The following is a 19,485-nucleotide window of genomic DNA, read 5'->3' as shown; positions in this document are numbered from 1 at the left end:
AGATTATTTAGTGAGTTTAGCTTCCTAGCAGGAGGAAGGCTGGAGTTCAGCCTAGGTATTTATCCCAACCTGATCACACCCTGAAATGTGCTGAGTCCTGCCTCCTGCTTTCTGTTTATTCTTACAAGGCTAACTTTGGTTCTTAGAACTTTTTTTTTTTTTTTTTTTTCTTCAGACAGCGTCTCACTCTTTTGCCCAGGCTGGAGTGCAGTGGCTCGATGTCAGCTCACTACAACCTCTGCTTCTAGGGTTCAAGCAATTCTCGTGCCTCAGCATCCAGAGTAGCTGGGATTACAGGCATGCACCACCATGCCCAGCTAATTTTTGTATTTTTGGTAGAGACAGGATTTCACCATGTTGGCCAGGATGGTCTCGATCTCTTGACCTTCTGATCCGCCTGCCTCACCCTCCCAAAGTGCTGGGATTACAGGTGTGAGCCATCATGCCCAGCGGTTCTCAGAACTTTCCTCCATTGCCCATTTGCTTGGAGACATTACTTACCTAGGCTTCATATTACTTGTGAAAGTTTTGTTTTTCCTTTACATTTGAGGATTTGCTCCTTATCCTTTCATTTGAAGGTGAAGGTACCACATCCTTGTGGGAGGTGAGTTACAGGGCAGTTACATGAGCTCATGATTGATCCCTTTTCCAAGAACTAGGGAAATGCGATGTCATCTTTGAAAACAGATCTGATAAAGATAATTATAAGGAAAAAAAATATTGCTACCTCACTTGGACTCTTGTTACCACCAGTGGGTGGCATCTAAATCATCCCACCTCAAGTAGAAGATAATAAGTTCCTAAGGTGGCCCATTCAGAGGTAGTCATGTGTTCTGTGTGTTTATGCCTGTGCACTTTTTAATACAGAGGGGAAATAACTTCCCCCAGGCTGAGTGCTTCCTGTGGTTACTCATAATATGTGTTGATTTGCAAAACATAGTGTACCATAGATGTTAGCTGAAAATTCATTATAACTGAATATGTTACATAGTAATACCTACATTGCTAGAACATTTTGTACATTTTCACTAATAGGACATTGGAACTGCTGGAACCACAGCAGTTTTTCAGACCACTTAGGGAGGGATGACGTCTCTCCTAACAGCCTAAACCTATTTTCTATTTTGTTTTTGAGACCAAGTTTCACTCTTGTTGCCCAGGCTGAAGTACAATGGCGCAATCTCAGTTCACTGCAGCGTCTGCCTCCTGGGTTCAAGCTACCTCAGCCTCCCAAGTAGCTGGGATTACAGGCATGCAGCACCACACCTGGCTAATTTTTGTATTTTGGGGAGAGACGGCATTTCACCATGTCGGCAGGCTGGTCTTAAACTCCTGACCCCAGATGAACCACCTGATGATCCACCTGCCTCGGCCTCCCAAAGTGCTGGCATTACAGGTGTGAGCCACTGCGCTCAGTGTATTTTTTATTATTTTATTTTGTTGAGGCAGACTCTCACTGTGCCCAGGCTGGAGTGCAGTGGTACAATCTTGGCTCATTGCAACCTCTGCCTCCCAGGTTCCAAGTGATTCTCCTGCCTCAGCCTCCGGAGTAGTTGGGATTACAGGCATGCGCCACCATGACTTCCTAATTTTTGTATTTTTAGTGGAGACAGGGTTTTCACCATGTTGGCCAGGCTGGTCTCGAACTCCTTTAAAAAAAATTTTTTTTTAAATTTCCATAGGTTACTGGGTGACAGGTGGTGTTTGGTTACGTAAGTTCTTTAGTGATGATTTGTGAAATTTTGGTGCATCCATCACCCATGGCCTCAAACTCCTGACCTCAAGTGATCCGCCTGTCTTGGCCTTTCAGAGTGCTAGATTTACAGGCATAAGCCACCATGACTGGCCCTAACAGCCTCAATCTAAAATTACTACTTTGAATATTAACATGATAAATGTTTTGAAGGCATTGTTTTTTGCCTTAAGGAAAAAGTTTGAGATAAGTATCTAAGTTTACGTAATATTGAGAGTTTTTAGTGACACAAAAAACAACCCAACCTTAATTGAATAAAAACCTCCTTACGAAGCTGAAAGAAGCTAAACATCAGCACCGTAAGATATTTGAGCAGACCTAGGGACTGTTTAACAGTTAAAGAGAAGAAACGTTTGTCATCCACTATTCTGTTCATGCCTGAGAACTTGCACATACATATTGTGCTTTATAAATCTGTTTTTATATAGGGCTGCAGAGTACTGTGGAGGTTAGATTCCAGATGAAGCACTTAGTTATGTGACCTTTAGCAAAACAACTTAACCTCTCTGACATTTAGTTTGTTTATAAAGATTGCATGGGGGGCCAAGCATGGTAGCTCATGCCTGTAATCCCAGCACTTTAGGGGCCAATGAGGGCAGATCCCTTGAGGTCAGGAGTTTGGGACCAGCCTGGTCAACAAGGTAAAATCCTGTCTCTACTAAAAATACAAAAATATTAGCCAGGTGTGGTGGCACGTGCTTGTAGTCCCAACTACTTGGAAGACTGAGGCATGAGAATTGTTTGAACCTGGGTGTAGGAGGTGGCACTGAGCCAAGATCCTGCTACTGCACTCCTGCATGAGAGACAGTGAGACTCTGTCTTTAAAAATATGTATATATATTACATTAGGGATGGTGTGTTGCTAATGACAGAAATCATCAAAAAAAAAAACAAGAAATTTACTGAAAAGACATCGGTATGTAAAAGAAAGGCAGATCCAGAGAAACAAGCTTCTTTTTTTTTTTTTGAGATGGAGTTTTGCTCTTGTTGCAACCTCCACCTCCCGGGTTCAAGGGAGTCTCCTGCTTCAGCCTCCCAAGTATCTGGGATTACAGGCATGTGCCACCACGCCCCGCTAATGTTTTGTATCTAGTGGAGATGGAGTTTAACCATGTTGGTCAGGCTGGTCTCAAACTCCTGACCTCAGGTGATCGATCCACCCACCTCAGCCTCCCAAAATGCTGGGATCACAGGTGTGAGCCACCATGCCTAGCCTGGAGAACCAAATGATAAAGGAGAGGAACCAAGGCAGATTTGGGGACCCAAATACCAGAGCAAATGAACTTTCCTGTGTTACTCAGCTCCACAGTCAGTGGTCCAGGAGACAGGGTCTGATTGGCCAAGCTTGGGGTCAGGTGACCCTATGCATAGCGGGAGGGCAGGGCATATTAATTGACATTCCTATCCATACTGCCCACAGCAGAGGAAAGGTGATACCTGAAAAAGATATCAAGCTGATTGTAGAGAAATGAAGCTGGATAACCAAACACCAACAGATGTCACCACATGACTTTGAGGACAATTTTTATCAAGTGTGTAAAGTATGTGGATTGGTGTTTGAGAAATAATAGGTTTTTCAATATATGACAGAATTGATTGAGAGTTGCCTGCAGTTTTGAAAAGGATCCTGCCTTTGATACTCTGCCTCCTAAACTACATTGTAAGCTTCATGAAGGCAAAGATGCTGGTATTTATTAGGTGCAAAAGTGACTGCAGTTTTTCCAATTAAAAATTGCAAAACCACAATTACTTTTGCACCTACCTAATAAATCTTTCTTTAGGTTCTCCACACACTATTAGGTATAAGATGTCTTGGCCTTTTTCTCCGGAACACCTGTGATAGAGGATCTATACCCCTAGAGAAGTGCTCAGGTGGAAGCACAAGTAAGACGGTTTGTGGGAAATGAGCAGTTCCCAGCGCACTTGCTCTGACCGCTCTTGACTGGCTGCTCTGGACAGCATATGGGAATGCAAGGGAGTGAGACTGTCCTCATGCCTAGGGTAGCCTTGAATCAGCCTTACTTTATGAGAGAGCGAATTAGTCACAAACTGGCATTTGAGAAATGTGTGTGTGCATGCACTTACAAAACAAAAACAAGAAACGACCATTTTCTGTTTTTTTTTTTTTGTTTTTTTGTTTTTTTTAACTTAGGCTGGAGTGCAGTGGCATGATCTTGGCTCACTGCAGCTTCGACCTCCTAGGTTTAAGTGATACTTTTGCCTCAGGCTCCCTCCACCCTCCAAGTAGCTGGAACAACTGGCATGTGCCACTACACCTGGCTAATTTTATTTTTTTATTTTGCAGAAACAAAGTTTCTCCATGTTGCCCAGGCTGGTCTCAAACTCCTGAGCTCAAGTGATGCACCTACCTTGGCCTCCCAAAGTGCTATGATTGCAGACATGAGCCACCGCACCTGGCCTGTTTTTCTAAAATTAAATTCAGTTGAAGTGGCCATCACCAAGGTTGATGATGACAAGTTCATTGTCAGATGATTTTGGTGTCCCTTGCCCGTGTCCCTTCCCATTTGAGATCATGTGCACCACACCACTGGCCCCATCCCAGGGCTTATTAGGCAGCCCAGTAAAATAGACCCTGACCAGTATTAGTGACTGGTGCCACTGGTCCTTGTCCAGACAGCCCTGCTGACTGCCTGTTCCTACCCTTGAACACCTGGGTATGGGTCCTAAGCAGAGTTCACCAGGTGCTCACACTCCCACACGTACAGCTGTGACCATCCTAGCTTCTGTAGTCTCCAAGAGCTCCGCAATCAGGAGGTACACAGGATCCTATACTGAACCAAACCAGCAGCCTCTCCCTTCCATCTACAAGGATCTACCCACTGTTAACATCAGGCCCTTCTTCCCTTTAATGTTTTCTTGTTTTGTTTCATTATTTAAGAGCTTTATGGAGATATAGTTCATATACCATACAATTTATCCATGTAAACTGTAGAATTCAGCAGTTTTTAGTCTATTCACAGAGTTATGTCGCTATTACAACAATTTTAGAGCATTTTCATCACCCCTAAAAGAAACCCCGTGCCCATTACCAATCACTTCCATGCCCCACCCCACCACCCCTGCTCCCAACCCTAGGTAATCTGTAATCTGCTTGTTGTCTCTGTGGATTTTCCTTCTCCGGACATTTCATATAAACGGGCTTTTACATTCTATGGTCTATTCTGGCTGGCTTCTTTCACTTAGCATAATGTTTTCAGGGCTCACCTATGTTGTAGCATGTTGTATGTTCCATTTTATGGCTGAATAACATTCCAGCATATGGATATACTGAATTATATTTCTTCTTTCATCTGTCTTATTAAATTTAAAAATATATATGTATATATAATTTTTTTTTAGAGACAGGGTCTCACTATGTTGTCCAGGCTGGTCTCAAACTCCCAGGCTCAAGTGATCCTCCTGCCTCAGCCTCCCAAAGTGTTAGAATTACAGTTATGAGCCACCACACCCAGCCTCCTTTCATCTGTTGATGAACATTGTGGTCCTTCAGTTCTTGACGCTTCAAGCCACCCTCTCTTCAGCTCTTTTCCCTCTGTGGCCCCAGATTAAGGACCGCAAACTCACATGCCTGGCAGCCAGGTATTAGGAAGATAGGAGGTAATAAGGACGTGGCAAATGAGTGATTGTGCCCTGTGTAGAACTGGCAGGCTCTACTCAGCTGTGGCCACATGGCCATCTAGGCCTGATATGATCAGAGCTTCTGACTGTACCTGAGAAGCCGGAGTCTGGATTTTTTTTTTTTTTTTTTTTTTTTTAGTGGGAGTCTCGCTCTATTGCTCAGGCTGGAGTGCAGTGGCATGATCTCGGCCTACTGCAACCTCTGCCTCCTGGGTTTAAGCAATTCTCCTGCCTCAGCCTCCCAAGTAGCTGGGATTACAGGCATCTGCCACCATGCCCAGCTAATTTTTTGTTTTTTTGTATTTTTAGTAGAGATGGGGTTTCACCATGTTGGCCAGGCTGGTCTCGAACTCATGACCTGTAATCCCAGCTACCAGGGAGGCTGAGGTAGGATGATTGTTTAAGCCTGGGAGGTGGAGGTTGCAGTGAGCTGAATCATGCCACTGCACTACAGCCTGGGCAACAGAGCAAGAATCCATCTCAAAAAAAAAAAAAAAGAGGCTAAATGCTGAATATGATCCCTGAGTGATGCAGATGCATGGCTAATCTCAGGGAACCTGTGATTGTCAGCTGGAAGGGACAATCCCCTGGCAACTCCTGCCATCTCATTTGGCAATGCAAAAAGGCTATTCATCGAGGCTGAGGTGGGCGGATCACAAGGTCAAGAGATGGAGGCCATCCTGGCCAACATGGTGAAACCCCGTCTCTACTAAAAATACAATAATTAGCTGGGTATGGTGGTATGCACCAGTAGTCCCAGCTACTCGGGAGGCTGAGGCAGGAGAATTGCTTGAAACTGGGAGGTGAAGGTTGCAGTGAGCTGAGATCCTGCCACTGTACTCCAGCCTGGCGCCTGGCGGCAGAGCAAGACTCTGTCTCAAAAAAAACCAAAAAACAAAAAACTGCCATTTATCTTTTTGGAGAAGGAAAGCCCTGTATCTGTGGAAAAGACAAGGGATTTGAAGGCCCAAGTCTAGAATCTAATGCTCTGGGTTAGGAAGGAGGTGAAATTCCTCTCATTCTTTGGCTCATGAATCTGCTGCAGCAGAAAAAACAAAGCCTGAGCTGATGCCTACATTACCTCTAAATTGGCTTGCAAATTACTGTGGCCAAGTCCAGGATAGACTGTGACCTGCTAGTGTGACCTTGATTATGACTAAGACCTCCGCCATAGTTGAAAACTGCTGATTTTGGCTGGGCGTAGTGGCTCACTCCTGTAATCCCAGCACTTTTGGGGGCTGAGGTGGGAGGATCACGAGGTCAGGACTTTGAGACCAGCCTAACCAACGTGGTGAAATCCCATCTCTACTAAAAATTCAAAAATTAGCCAGGTGTGGTGGCAGGCACCTATAATCCCAACTACTCAGGAGGCAGGAGAATTGCCTGAACCAGGGAGGTGGAAGTTGCGATGGGCTGAGATGGTGCCACTGCACTCCAGTCTAGGTGACACGGTGGGACTCCATCTGAAAAAAGAAAAAACTGCTGATTTTGTATAACATATGCCCTGAGTCCAGGAGGACAAATCTGTGGAACGAAGAAAAGAGAAACAGTAATAGTGTTGTGATCTTATGTAGAGAAAACATGCTAGTAATGTAGGTTGGGGAGTGGAAAGTGTTGAGGTTTATGACAACAGCAAGTGTTTATTGGGTACATAACCAGTCCATGTACTACTGCCCACTTTCCATTTTGTTTTGCCTGTGACTATGAAGGAAGTGAGTATTTTTTCAAAGGAAAGCAATTAATAGAACTCAGCATCAGTGTAGCACTTGGTGTTTGCAAAGAGGTTTTAAATGCGTTATCTAGTTTGAGCCTGTGAGAATAGGCATTTTTACCTGTTTTACAAATGAGACATTCATATCACTGAGACATAGAAGAGGAGAAATTACTTGATTAAGGTATTCCACCAAAGGGACCTATAACTTAAATCTGTATCTTTGATTTCACAGAGACAGCGTTCTAATACTCTTTCCAATACTCTCCAATTTTGTTGCATCTAAGTAATAGGTATAGCTATTTTTGGATTTAATAATGTGTTTAAGTTTATACTGATATTACCCACATAGAAAATAATAAAAGGAAATGATGGCTTCCAAAGTGTTTTAGTATTTTTAACATTCTTTGGTTGAGTCCTCAACACTAATAATTAATAATTGCGAGCAAATGTGCCTGTGAATTACTGCAATTAGGAACTCTATATGTCATTAATTCTTACAACACTCTTTTAAGGTAGTTATCGCTATTATTATTATTAATTCCTATTTTAGGATTGAGGGAACTAAAGCTCAGAAATTTAAATATGTAGCTCAAGACAGTAAATTTCTGAGTTAGGATTTAAGCCCATTGTAAAACACTAAAATGATTTAAAAAAACTTATACTGCCTTCCAGAAAAAGTGTGGCTCCTTGGAAATTATTGAATTGGAGTCATCAGTTGGATGCATTTGGGTATATTAAGAATGAAGTTACCTGTTAGGGCTACACAGTGTCTTTATTAAAGCTCTGTTTTAAACCAGGTGCTGTAACAGACGCTCTTTTTTTTTTGCATTTTGCCTTTAGGTCTGTCAGTTTGTCGTTTCTGTCAATGGGCTTAATGTCTTGCACGTAGACTACCGGACCGTGAGCAATCTGATCCTGACGGGCCCACGGACAATTGTCATGGAAGTCATGGAGGAGTTAGAGTGCTGAGTTCCTGGGCCTCCCAGCCCTCTAGCGGCCTGTGGGTGATCGAAGCCAGAATGACACAAAGCAATGCAATGATGAGATTTCCATGCAAATGGATGGTTTCAGTCCTATGAATCTTCTCCGCACACACACATCTAAAGTTGAGTTTTATACACTGAATGTGGAAGAACCGGGTAACATATCTTTTTAATAAGATGTCAGTGTAGAAAACATTTGGGAAACAGAGTTTTCCTACATGGTAGAAATGCCTTACTAGATTTCTGTTTGTAGGTCTTGTTTGTTGTTTTTTATCTTAGTTTGCAGAAAGGTGTTGAAATGCTTCTCTAGTCCAAACAGCAACATGCTAAAGTCCCCTTCTCCAGAGTCAATAGAGTAGTCGTTAAGGGTTTTTAATTGTACTTTCTCCAAAATTAGCACGGATCTATTTGACAAGGAATCTAGATGTCACCAAGATTCAAACTGAAACAACATCCAAAGGAATAAGACCTGTTCACTAGCATTTTCAAGGGGATTCTAAAGCATTCAAGTGCTTAAAAGCCATAAAAATTGATTTCTCAATTCCTGCCTTTAGTGTCAACTTTTAAGTTAGTACAGGTTTCAATTGTGGCATTAGCTAAAACAAAAACACAACAAAAAACGAAAAAAACAAAAACTGGGTGATGCTATGGGCGAGGGTAGATAGGGAGAGACTGCACAAAATTGTCCCTATTTTCTGTCTGAGCCTAAAATCATTTTGTTTTATAAATCAGGTATATTAGCTTTCTAGATTTAATCTTGAATATGTTGAATGTTAAAACAGAGAAGTTTGTATATACACGTCATTAAAAAAATCAACCCTTCTGGCAAGATTTCACTTTGAAGGTGTCTGTTTTTAAGCGAAGTCTAAAACTTTGCTGATATGTGATAAAACTTGAACTCTAGATTGCCTCCTTAGCCTGAATTTTTACTAGCTTTCTAGTGTAACATATTCTAAGGACATGACATGCTGCTTATTTGGGGGAATTGTTTTTCACCAAAATGACCATCTTGCATTGTAACTTTTTAGCTCACTTGTATATATGCATGTTTTCATTTTTGGTCTAGAAAATAGTACATTTCGGGGCTTGGTGTGCAGAGGAAATTCCTCGAAGTGCCAAATTAGGGAGTTAGGCAATACTAAATTCTTCATTCCAAATAAGGGATCTGAATGAAGAGGTTAATTTTTTTTATCATGCATTAACAAAATAAAATATGAATGTCATACCACAGCCATTTCTTTGTATTAGGTTATCATAATGTACAGGTACTGGTGGAATGGACCTACTGTGCTAAATATGTTATGGACATAGATATATATATTTCTGGTAATCTAACGTTTCTGATTTGTAGCTTTAGTCAGAGAATAGGATTTTGGAGGGACAGAGAATGTCTAACAGTAATACTGTTGATATACATTTGAGAAATACTATCACTTCTGTGTGGGTGTGCGTTTGTACTATATGGCAGGCTCTGCGCATTTAATGTCTATGATATTCTTTAACCGTCATCACCACCTTGCAAGGTAGGTATTAACATCCACATTTTTTCAGATGTGGAAACTAAGTCTGAGCAAGTTTTTAAATGGTCTCTAAGTTCACACAGTTGCAAGCAGTACTCAGTGACGGAGGCTGAATGCAAACACAGGTTTAATGCTAAATCCCATGTTACTCCCCTCAGCCTTTCCCCATTTAAGGACCTTACATTGAGGGTTTATTCTGAGCCAGGCTCTGTGCTAAGACTTTCTGCCATTTGTCCTTATTGGCCTGTGAAGTCGATATGGTCATTATCTCCACAAATGAGGAAACTGACTCGTAAAGTGGTTAGTCATATGCCCAAGGCCACAAAACTAATGAAGTGGGAAACCTTACCACTGGCTTTAAAAAATTTATAGCATCTTTAAAAGATGAGTCTTAACTGCTTTCTGTCCTCAGGTATTCATTAAGTGACAAAAGAAGAAGGAACGCCTTTCCAGAAATGGCATCTTCTTCTTGCCTGCTTTACCCATTATCTTGGACCCTGGCATAATAGAACTTCCCTTTAGCCAACCTAAGCACCAGAGCAGCATCCCTCTGTGTCTATTGCACACAACCTCCTCTTGCCCGTGAGGAAGGAAGGAAAGAAGGGAGGGAGGATTTCCTTCTTTGGTTCCCATCACCCTAGGTTTAAAGGCCAAATTCCAGGGAATCTCTTAAGGCCATAAGAGATTTCCCTTAGTTATTCCTCCAGCCCACCCCTTATATCTTTACACAGCAATTAAAATGACTACACCTGCTTCCCCGGGGGCCCTATCTCACTCCCTCCAGCCTTTGCACATGTACTTTCTTCTTTGTGGAAAGAAGAACATTCTGTCTTACTGTTGCCTGGAAAACTCTTTCTTCATATAAATTCCCTTTAGAAATTATCTCCTCTGAGAAGCCTGCACCAGCTCCCCAGTTCTAGGATTGATGCCTCTTTTCTAAATTCCCATGGATCCTGAAGTCCTCCCCGTGCCCCGTTAGAGCACTGATGACATTTACTTTGAAATTTCCCTGTTACTGTCTATTTGCTTAAGTAGACTCTAAGTATCTTCAGAGCAGGGGCTGTCTTACTATCCAGGGTATTCTCTTCACCTAGCACAATTCCTGCCACAGAGCAGTGTGTCAGCTCTCCATTGTTGTCTAAAAACCCACCTCAAGGGTGGGGCACAGTGGCTGGTGCCTGTAATCCTAGCACTTTGGGAGGCCAAGGCAGGCAGATCACTTGTGGCCAGGAGTTCAAGACCAGCCTGGCCAACATGATGAAATCCCATCTCTAATAAAAAACAGAAAAATCAGCTGGGTGTGGTGGCGTGCACCTGTAATCCCAGCTACTCGAGAGGCTGAGGTGGGAGAATCACTTGAACCAATGAGGTGGAAGCTGCTGTGAGCAGAGATCAAGCCACTGTACTCCAGCCTGGGCAACAGAGAGAGACTCTGACTCAAAAAATCAATCAATAAATAAGTAAATACATAAAAAAGAAGAAAACCCAGTCAAGTGCAGTGGCTCAAGCTTGTAATTCCAGTGCTTTGGGAGACCGAGGCAGGTGGATCACTTGAGGTCAGGAGTTTGAGACTAGCCTGGCCAGCATGATGATTTTCCAGGCATTTATGTTTATGTTTTTGCTACAGAGATGAAAGTAGTTTTTGTTTCTTCGTTAGCATATTAGCATAGGATGCACAAATTGAAAGCCATGTTCCCTGGTAGAAAGAAGTGCTATTGCCTTTTGGATTGATTCTATTGTCTGATGTGTTATCAATCTTTGTTAAATAATTGTGTAAATTAATATAGAGACTAGTTGAGAAATGGTGGATAACATGAAGAAGATACCCATCTTTGCATAGATTAGATGTGATCAGCTTCACACTATCATATAAAAGGTGGCTGCATTGGAGAGACAGGAATTAATATTAAAAATGATTTCAGTTCAGATCTATATCTTACATTTCCAAATACTCTTTTCTTTCAAATATGGGGTATAAGTAATCTGCTTTAAGTCCTATTTTAGGCTGGGTGCAGTGGCTCATACCTGTAATGCCAGCATTTTGGGAGGCTGAGATGGTAGGATTACTTAAGCCCTGGAATTTGAGACCAGCCTAGGCAGCACAGTGAAACTCCCATCTTTACAGAAAATAAAAAATTAGCCAGGCGTGATGGCACACACCTGTAGTCCTAGCTACTTAGAGGCTGAGAAGGGAGGATAGCTTGAGCCTGGGAGGTTGAAGCTGCAGTGAGCTGTGATTACACCACTGCACTCCAGCTTAGAAAATAGAGCAAGACACTATTGCAAAAAAATTAAAAGACCTGTTTTAAACTGGTGATATTAGCTATTCTCTCCTGTTGACTATTAATCTTGTTTCATTTTTTATAAATAATAAGAACGACTAGGGAGGCCGAGGCAGGTGGATCACGAGGTCAAGAGATTGAGACCATCTGGTCAACATGGTGAAACCCCATCTCTACTAAAAAATACAAAAAATTAGCTGTGCATAGTGGCGCGTGCCTGTAATCCCAGCTACTCAGGAGGCTGAGGCAGGAGAATTGCCTGAACCCAGGAGGCGGAGGTTGCGGTGAGCCAAGATCGCGCCATTGCACTCCAGCCTGGGTAACAAGAGCAAAACTCCATCTCAAAAAAAAAAAAGAATGACTAAAACACTTCCATTTTGCTAGTTGGCTGAAATCTATTGATGTAATTGACCATGGTTTTACTCACTTAAGGCAGAATTTCAGATGTGACATGTTTTTCTTCAGTTCAGTACCAAAAGGACAAATCTGCCATGTACCGAAATGAAATTTGTCATCAAAGACAGCATATGGTATTGTCAAATGCATTAATAAACAATAAAGATACTTAGTATATATCTTTATTTTTAAATTAGGTTGAAATTTACTTCTCTTATGAATATTTATGCCATAATACTTAAAATTATTGTATGAAAACACAGATGTATAGCATGAAAATAAATGTGACATTTTTTAAAACAATGACTTTAGGGTTTCAGCTTTTCCTGTCTTTTAAAACAAATTAGCCATTTTTTATCCTAAGAAAGGATTGTGTTATAAAGCTGACCTTCTACTCGCTTATCAGAAAAAACACCTGGGTCTCATATCTGATTCTCCTATGTAGCCAAAAGTACCATTTGTAAGTGTACCTAATGATGGATATTTTCTGAAGTTCTTTTGCCTGGAAAACAAATAGTGCATTAAAAAGCTTTATTTGGTACTCTGCTGGATTCAGAATCATTTTCTCCCTACCTAGATCAGTACCAATGGGTGTCATAGAATATTCTATACTGAAAAATACCATGTGTTTGTTTACTACTCAGGGAGAATGTTAATTTTTTTCCCAAAGAATTAGGAAGGAAAACAGTTACATAATTTCATGTGTGTATTGGTTACTGTAAAGTGTTGGGATGAGAGGTTATTCAGACTACACTCAAAATTACCCAAAAACACTTTTGAATTTTCTATAATTTATTCACTAATTCATTCTTTCATTCAGAAAACCTTACTAAGGACTTGGGTTTTGCTGGACATTGTGTACAGGTACTATAAATACAAAAATGAGTAGACCTGCCCCTGGACCCAAATAGTCCTTCAAAAGTCACCTTTGAGCCTATCTCCTGGGAGTCTCCACATACAGCGGGAAATAAAAAATCATGGTGTTAAAACAGCTGGTTTAATGCTAGAAACCACCATCCACCCAAGCGCCAGAATACAGACAATACTTTATACTTAACTGTATTTTTTTCCCAGTCACTTTTCCTTATCCAAGGAAAACACAATGATGAACATTGAGTTTATAATTTTCTCGCTTTTTTATTTCTTCAGGGTTGTTTATGTTTTTTTATTTATTTTTGTTTGCTTTTTTTTTTTTTTTTTTGAGATGGAGTTTCGCTCTTGTTACACAGGCTGGAGTGCAATGGCACAATCTTGGCTCACCGCAACCTCCGCCTCCTGGGTTCAAGCAATTCTCCTGCCTCAGCCTCCCAAGTAGCTGGGATTACAGGCGCATGCCACCATGCCCAGCTAATATTTGCATTTTTAGTAGAGATGGGGTTTCACCATGTTGACCAGGATAATCTCAATCTCTTGACCTCGTGATCCACCCACCTCAGCCTCCCAAAGTGCTGGGATTATAGGCATGAGCCACCGCGCCCAGCCTTTTTTTTTTTTAGTTTTAGTTTTAGTTTTTGGTGCCATGACTTGGATGTTTATGTTTTTTAAAAAATGAACTTCATTTGAAAAGCACCAAGTTTTATATGATCTTCTAGGACTTGGTTGTTTTCATCTAGTATTAATATAATTAAGTTTCTTTCAAATGTTTGTGTATAGTTGTGATTCATTCATTTATCATAACTTCATAAATTTCCAGACCACCAATTATTTATCTGTTTTCTTGTCTATGGGCTTTTGGGTGGTTTCCATTGTTGTTGTCCTAACTGGGGTTATTAAGAACATTCTCATAGGTGCAGGAGTTTCCCTTAGGAGTCCACTTAGGAGAAATATTGCTGTGTCATAAGAAATGTCAATGCCCAACATTACAAAGTCACAGCTAGCTAGCCTCCAAATTGGTTGAAGTAAAACATAAAAGTGATGTTTAGGCTGGATGCAGGGGCTCATGCCTGTAATCCCAGCACTTTGGGAGGTCAAGGCAAAGTGGATCACTAGAGGTCAGGGGTTCAAGGCAAGCCTGGACAACATGGTGAAACCCCATCTTTACTAAAAGCACAAAAATTAGGGCGTGGTGGCAGGTGCCTGTAGTCCCAGCTACTGGGGAGGATGAGGCAGGAGAATCTCTTGACCCCAGGAGGCAGAGGTTGCAGTGAGCCAAGTTTGCACCACTGCACTCCAGCCTGAGAGACAGTACAAGACTCTGTCTAAAAAGAGATAATAAAGTGATGTATAGTAATCAATATCTTCTCCAACACTTGATGTTTGAAACTTCTTAATTTTGATCAAATGGATGTTTACTTTGTCAGTAATACTGAAGATTCTACATTGCTGCAAAGCTAGTAAACTTTAAAGCCCAGAAACCCTAAGAAGTAGTTTGTCATTTGTCAATAACTACATCATTGTCTTTATAATACCCAGGATGTCTTGAAACTTTTATCTCACAACTCTGCGACTTGAGTGAGGCCTGGATTGTTGGGAATTGGTAAGATATATTCAGGAACATGCAACAGATGATTTATTAAGTGCCTACTATGGCCTGTCACTTAATGTTTGGCCAACAGCAGTAAGACAGACAGATCCTTTTCTTTATGGAGTTTGCATATTCTTGGGGGAGACAGACAATAAGTAAGTTATAGAAATAAAATAGTTAATTTTATATAGGTGTAAGTGCTGAGGTGTAAAAGAAACCGAATGAGTGATAGAGAATGACCAGGTTTCATCTGAATGAAAAATGGGGCTTCTGGGTCTATGATTCCCCTGAGACACCATTCCCATTACAATCTGTAAAAACAGCACCTTCTGAGTTATAAAGTGCAATAGCCCTGAGAAAAAGCCTCTGCAAACCTGATGTTTTGAGTTGATGCCTAAAGTAAGGGAATGAGCCAGCACTAGAGAAATCTGGAAGAAAAGCATTGCAGGAAGAGAAAATAGGAAGTCTAAAGGAACCAAGACTGTAAAGGTCACAGTGATTAAGAGCATGGGCTCTGGGGACATAAAGTCCAGGTTCAGGCCGAGTGCAGTGGTTCACATCTGTAATCCCAGCACTTTGGGATGTTGAGGCGGGCAGATCACCTGAGGTCAGGAATCTGAGACTAGCTGGCCAACATGGTGAAACCCCATCTCCACCTAAAAATACAAAAATTAGTCTGGGTGTGGTGACTCAGGTCTGTAATCCCAGCGCTTTGGAAGGCTGAGGCAGGTGAATCACGAAGTCAGGAGTTTGAGACCAGTCTAGCCAGCATGGTGAAACCCTGTCCCTACTAAAAATACAGAAAATTAGCTGGTGTAGTGGCGGGCGCCTGCAACCCCAGCAACTTGGGAAGCTGAGGCAAGAGAATCTCTTGAACCTGGAAGGTGGAGGTTGCAGTGAACCAAGATCGTGCCACTGCTCTCCAGCCTGGGCAACAGAGTGAGACTCCATTTCAAAAAGGACAAAAACAAACAACAACAATAACATAAATAGAAAAATTAGCTGGGAGTGGTGGCAGGCTTCTGTAATCCCAGCTACTCTGGAGGCTGAAGCAGAAGAATCACTTGAACCCAGTGGAGATTGCAGTGGGCTAAGATCGTGCCACTACACTCCAGCCTGGGCAGCAGAGCAAGACTTTTCCTTAAAAACAAAAATGAATAAACAAAGTCCAGGTTCAGATTCCTGCTGTAACAATCGGGAGCACATCCAGTTACTCAGCCTCTCCAGGCATCAGTTGGTCCTTACCTGTAAAAGGGGGATAGCTGTGCCTACTCCATTTGCCTACAGTGAGGGTTAGATTAGATGACGCATGTAAAATGCTTATCCCCGCGCCTGACCCATAGTAGCTAACCAATAAGTAATTGTTTTTCTCATTTATCTATCTACTAAACAAAAGAGAAAATGTACTCTGGAGAAGTGATTCGTCCCAAAACTCAAACCAACTGATGTGTAGCTGGGACTGAAATTCGTGCTCAGAAATTCTCAGTCCTATGCTTTTTTCTGCACATCTTTCTGCACTTTAGTTCTCTCACTTTTAGGTGGGATAATAATGTCCTATGAAGTATTGTATTCTGTTATTAAGGCTAATGCATTAATACATGTAAAGCTTTAATGCAGTATCTGGCACACAGTAGGTGCTCCAAAATTAACTACAGGTATTGTTATCATTATTAATACCATATTATGTTAATTACCCATCATCTTGGCAGGTCCTCACTAATGCACAAGATCATTACATTGTCTGTACATTTATTTATTTATTTATTTTGTAAAGATGGGGTTTCAGCATGTTGGTTAGGCTGGTCTTGAACTCCCGTCCTCAGGTGATCCACCCGCCTTGGCCTCCAAAGTGCTTGGATTACAGGCATAAGCCACCATGCCCGGCCTGTCTATACATTTATATCTTCACTGGCAACATGCATTTTAGTTCTAATTATCATGAGACAATAATACAAGTGTGATATGGTTTGTCTCTGTGTTCCCACCCAAATCTCATCCTAATTTGTAATTTCCACATATCAAAAGAGGGAGGTGACTGGATCATGGGGGTGGTTTCCTTCATGCTGTTCTCATGCCAGTGAGTGAGTTCTCATGAGATCTGATGGTTTTGTAAGGGGATTTCCCCCTTTGCTTCCTCTTCTCCCTCCTCCTACCTTAAGAAGAAAGTGATTGCTTCCCCTTACCCCATGATTCTAAGTTTCCTGAGGCCTCCCTGGTCATGCTGAACTGTGAGTTAATTAAATCTCTTTCTTTTATAAATTACCCAGTCTCAGGTAGTATCTTTATAGCATGTGAGAACAGACTAATACACTGGCAATATACATTTTAGTTGTTATAATTGTCATAAGGCAATACTACAAGTATTAGAAAAATACATATAATAAATTCTACGTTCAAATCACCCATTCTGTTGCTTTTCCTATATTCTTCAGGTACTGAGAAAGGGATTCACGGGTTGGTAGAAAATATAGCTCTGGATTTCTTTCTTTTTCTTCTTCTTCTTCTTTTTTTTTTTTGGAGTCTTGCTCTGTCACAGTGGCATGATCTCAGCTAACTACAACCTCCGCCTCCCTGGTTCAAGCAATTCCCCTGCCTCAGCCTTCCATGTAGCTGGGATTACAGGCACCCGCCACCACACCCGGCTAATTTCTGTATTTTTAGTAGAAATGGGATTTCACCATGTTAGTCAGGCTGGTCTCGAACTCCTGACCTCAGGCTCTCCCCCTGCCTTGGCCTCCCAAAGTGCTGGGATTACAGGTGTGAGCCACCGCACCTGGCCAGCTCTGGAATTCTGGCTGTAAATTGGCAGAAGGCAAAAATAATTTTGCACTGGATCCTCATTCAGCTATGTAGCTTTTAAAACTAAAAATTATAAGTAAATAAGTTCCCAAACAATTTTTAAAGCTTAAAATATCACACAGAATAATTTTAAAACACTGCTTAATATTATCTACTTATCACCCTATCAGACTCCCAGCACTTTTACAGCCTGTTAGAAAAGCAATTAGTAATCAACATTTATGTACTGTGTGTTTTATACAGCAAACACTCTTTCTCAGGATATTTTGGAGGTTTAGTTTTCCTAACAAAGGAGGTTCTTGTCCTGAACACACCTTAATTAAGACATTATTTGTTTGTCTTTTGAGGGCAACCTCCTAAGTCTACAGGTTTTGGAGATTCATGCCAGAATTATGTAAGCAACACCACCCCTCTGCGCTTCTGTTAGCACAGGCTTTCTGCGGTCAGAGTGGAAGCACAGGCTGCTGCGTGCCATGTACATCTGACGGAGTCACTGAGCAAAATAAAGGAGTGCTCTGTAGAGAACTTGGCTCAAGCGTCCATTTTCTTAGCTCGGGACTTGACAACTCTTTTTCTTTTGCATGTCATTCTGCTTTTGTGACTTTTTCCCTTCACCTCTTGGGACTCCCTACCTTATTCTAAAATGTACTTTTCTCCCTTGGGGTTAAATACTACATTTTTTGAAGTCTGAGATGACTGGGTCCATAGAGGCCAATTCATAATCGAAACTTAATATAGGTGGTCACTGATACCTCTTGAGATGCAACCCCAGAGGTTGGAAGGAAGAGAAAGGGAAGATGTATGCTCTGTTACCTCAATTTTTGTTTGTGGTTTGAGACGGAGTCTCCCTCTGTTGCCCAGGCTGGAGTGCAGTGGCGTGATCTTGGCTCACTGAAGCGCCTCCTCTGCCTCCCAGGTTCAAGCAATTCTCCTGCCTCAGCCTCCCGAGTAGCTGGGATTACAGGCAGGTGCCACCACACCCAGCTAATTTTTGTACTTTTAGTAGAGACGGGGTTTCACCATGTTGGCCAAGCTGGTCTCAAACTGCTGGGCTCCGGTGATCCACTCACCTTGGCGTCCCAAAGTGCTGGGATTACAGGCATCAGCCACCACACCCGGTCTGTTACCTCAATTCTGAAAATGTGTGGGTAAGTGTGAGCCCAGGTTTTAAAAGATTTGACTATTTCTGCAGCTGTGAAAGGTAAGGAGGTAGAATACTAACCCCTGCTCTTGAACCCAGAAAACCCATGGATGAAGTGACATGGAATATCAAGGCTAGTTAATTATTAAGCAGAGGGACTCCCAGGTCTGGTATGAAGCAGCAGAAAATGAGGGAAACAACCACAGGAAGCTCTAAGGAAAATGGGAGTCACCAAATGTCAGAGCATCCTGTCTGTGTTAGAGAAAGGCCCCTGTTTTATCAGATTTTCTCTTGGCTATCCTGGTCTACACAAGATGTTAAAAACTTTGTAGTGTTTTCATGCTTGATGTAGGATGAAAAGAGGTTGGATCCCATCTTGTGTCATTAAAGTATATATTATTTTTTATTGCAAGCACAGGATAATCCACTCATTCAATTCCCTACTTACCACCTTCTTTGTTTTCCTTCTTCTCATCAGTACTTCACACCCTCCCAACTTATTTTTGTTTGTTTTCTATATATTTCCCAGCACATAGTAGGTGCTCACTTCCCAACTTACTACATAAATGGAAACAAAAACATAAAATCATAGTTTTTTGTTTTTTTTTTTTGAGACAGAGTCTCACTCTGTTGCCCAGGCTGGAGTGCAGTGGTATAATCTCAGCTCTCTGCAACCTCTGCCTCCTGGGTTCAAGTGATTCTCCTGCCTCAGCCTCCTCAGTAGCTGGGATTACAGGCACATACCACCATGACTGGCTACTTTTTGTATTTTTAGTGGAGACAGGGTTTCACTA

General features: G+C 41.7%; 2 protein-coding genes across 2 annotated transcripts in view; both read left to right on the top strand.

Moving 5' to 3' along the window:
* DEPTOR (DEP domain containing MTOR interacting protein) overlaps positions 1 to 12,590 on the top strand; it is a 179,528-nt gene extending 166,938 nt beyond the window's left edge. The window contains exon 9 of the mRNA XM_002759264.7: positions 7,947 to 12,590. Within this exon, the coding sequence (XP_002759310.1) occupies positions 7,947 to 8,075 (129 nt within the window). The 3' untranslated portion in view covers positions 8,076 to 12,590. The remainder of the gene's footprint in view (positions 1 to 7,946) is intronic.
* COL14A1 (collagen type XIV alpha 1 chain) overlaps positions 1 to 19,485 on the top strand; it is a 389,701-nt gene that overhangs the window by 39,933 nt on the left and 330,283 nt on the right. The gene's annotated exons all lie outside the window — the stretch shown is intronic.

The sequence above is a fragment of the Callithrix jacchus genome, chromosome 16, assembly GCF_049354715.1.
Source record: "Callithrix jacchus isolate 240 chromosome 16, calJac240_pri, whole genome shotgun sequence".
In the NCBI taxonomy this organism is placed as follows: domain Eukaryota; kingdom Metazoa; phylum Chordata; class Mammalia; order Primates; family Cebidae; genus Callithrix; species Callithrix jacchus.
This window is presented reverse-complemented; position numbering and strand designations above follow the sequence as displayed.